General features: G+C 31.7%; 1 protein-coding gene across 1 annotated transcript in view; it reads left to right on the top strand.

Moving 5' to 3' along the window:
• Positions 1-1,217: 1,217 nt before the first annotated feature.
• LOC111084104 (MFS-type transporter SLC18B1-like) overlaps positions 1,218-3,195 on the top strand; it is a gene marked incomplete at its 5' end in the record, with an annotated part of 4,941 nt that continues 2,963 nt past the window's right edge. The window contains one exon of the mRNA XM_022380891.1: positions 1,218-1,316. Within this exon, the coding sequence (XP_022236599.1) occupies positions 1,218-1,316 (99 nt within the window). The remainder of the gene's footprint in view (positions 1,317-3,195) is intronic.

The raw sequence follows: 3,195 nt of genomic DNA on the forward strand, positions 1-3,195 counted from the left end.
TAGGACCACGGAACTCAGTACACTAATAAATTAAACATAATAATCGGTGAGGTTAGGACCACGGAACTCAGTACACTAATAAATTAAACATAACAATAGGTGAGGTTAGGACCACGTAATTCAATACACTAATAAATTAAACAGTACAATAGGTGAGGTTAGGACCACGGAACTCAGTACACTAATAAATTAAACAGTACAATAGGTGAGGTTAGGACCACGGAACTCAGTACACTAATAAATTAAACATAACAATAGGTGAGGTTAGGACCACGTAACTCAATACATTAATAAGTTAAACATAACAATCGGTGAGGTTAGGACCACGTAATTCAATACACTAATAAATTAAACAGAACAATCCACCATTATTACATCACTAACTAAGTACCATTACTACATCAGTAACCAAGCACCATTACTACATCACTAACCAAACACCATTACTACATCAGTAATCAAGTATCATTACTACATCACTAACCAAATACCATTACTACATCAGTAACCAAGCACCATTACTACATCACTAATCAAACACCATCACTACATCAGTAACCAAACACTATTACTACATCAGTAACCAAGTACCATTACTACATCACTAACCAAACACCATTACTACATCACTAACCAAACACCATTACTACATCACTAACCAAACACTATTACTACATCACTAACCAAACACTATTACTACATCAGTAACCAAGTACCATTACTACATCACTAACCAAACACCATTACTACATCAGTAACCAAGTACCATTACCACATCATTAACCAAACACTATTACTACATCAGTAACCAAGTACCATTACTACATCACTAACTAAACACCATTACTACATCACTAACCAAGTACAATTACTACATCACTAACCAAGCACCATTACTACATCAGTAACCAAGTACCATTACTACATCACTAACCAAACACCATTACTACATCAGTAACCAAGTACCATTACTACATCAGTAACCAAACACCATTATTACATCACTAACCAAGCACCATTACTACATCACTGACCAAGCACCAGTAATACCCAGTATATATACACATGTGTTCTGAAATTTCTATTAACTGTTAAATTGTGTTGTTTGTAAAAGTTAGTTTAATGGGTAGATTGTTTTGTTTGTAAAAATTCTGTTAACAGTTAAGTTGTGTTTTCTTTAAGTTCTGTTAACTGGTAAAATGTGTTGTTTGTAAAAGTTGTGGTATTGTGTTGTGTTTTCAGGTTCCTTTCGTATCAAGCAAAGTAATTGCAACTTCCGGTGTGTTTGTCACGGGAGCATGTTCCGTCTTGTTTGGGTGAGTTTTTTTATTTAACTATACACATTTAATTTATAAATACTGATCGTTTTGTTTAATTGCATAAAGATTCTATCGAGCTACACGATACATTGGTTTAATAGTACACAGATCCTGTCGAACCACGTGATAATTTGATTTAGTTGTACCTAGTCTCTATTGAGTTCCGTGGTCCTAGCCTCACCGATTGTACTGTTTAATTTATTAATCTATTGAGTTACGTGGTCTTAACCTCACCTATTGTTATGTTTAATTTATTAATGTACTGAGTTACGTGGTCCTAACCTCACCAATATCGAAAATTAAACAGAATTACTATTTTTATTGTTGTTCAAAATCTGTATTACAGAAAACTAACGAGAACTATATATAGCCTCCATGCATAGCCTAGAGTAGCCTAGCCTAGCCTAGCCTGACCCGTCAAGAAATGAAGGATAAGAACGTATTTTCTAGTTACGTCATACAATCTAAATCTCACCTAACCTACCTCCTAATCATGATTAGTATATTTTGATTTCAATAAATATTTGATGTCTATGAATTAATATTATTTACTGTACAGTTAACAATGGTTAGTGAATAAGGAGTCTATTACCTTTCACGGTCGCTTTATTAGTAAATGAAATTCATTTTAACTATTTCCAGTATAGAAGTGGTTAGAAAAAATTAGGTTTGTAAAATATATATTTCAATACACAAAAACTGACTTGTTATAGGAACTGTGAATTAATACACAAAACTAACTTGTTATAGGAACTGTGAAATAATACACAGATATTTACTTGTTATAGGAACTGTGAAATAATACACAAAAACTGACTTGTTATAGGAACTGTGAAATAATACACAGATATTGACTTGTTATAGGAACTGTGAAATAATACACAGAGACTGACTTGTTACAGGAACTGTGAAATAATACACAGAGACTGACTTGTTATAGAAACTGTAAAGTAATACACAGAGACTGACTTGTTATTCTAATTCTTAGGCTGAAAGGAAAGGAGCAACTTCCATTCAGTATGGACTGGTGTTTGGAGTTTTTAACCTGGCTATCTTAATTCTGTGTCCAGTAATATCTATTCTAGTAAGTAACCAAGCACCATTACTACATCACTAACTAAGCACCATTACTACATCAGTAACCAAACACTATTACTACATCAGTAACCAAGTACCATTACTACATCACTAACCAAACACCATTATTACATCACTAACTAAGTACCATTACTACATCAGTAACCAAGCACCATTACTACATCACTAACCAAACACCATTACTACATCAGTAATCAAGTATCATTACTACATCACTAACCAAGTACCATTACTACATCAATAACCAAGCACCATTACTACATCACTAATCAAACACCATCACTACATCAGTAACCAAACACTATTACTACATCAGTAACCAAGTACCATTACTACATCACTAACCAAACACCATTACTACATCAGTAACCAAGTACCATTACTACATCAGTAACCAATAGTATGTTACTTATTGTCAACAATCTGTTACAAATTTTTAATAATAAGTAACATACTAATTGTGTTTAATATTCGGTAATACAGATTTTTAATAATAAGTAACATACTAATTGTGTTTAATATTTGGTAGTACAGATTTTTAATAATAAGTAACATACTAATTGTGTTTAATTTTCAGTAATACAAATTTTTAATAATAAGTAACATACTAATTGTGTTTAATATTCGGTAATACAGATTTTTAATAATAAGTAACATACTAATTGTGTTTAATATTTGGTAGTACAGATTTTTAATAATAAGTAACATACTAATTGTGTTTAATTTTCGGTAGTACAGATTTTTAATAATAAGTAACATACTAATTGTGTTTAATTTT

The sequence above is a fragment of the Limulus polyphemus genome, unplaced genomic scaffold (genome assembly GCF_000517525.1).
Source record: "Limulus polyphemus unplaced genomic scaffold, Limulus_polyphemus-2.1.2 Scaffold13614, whole genome shotgun sequence".
Lineage (NCBI taxonomy): Eukaryota > Metazoa > Arthropoda > Merostomata > Xiphosura > Limulidae > Limulus > Limulus polyphemus.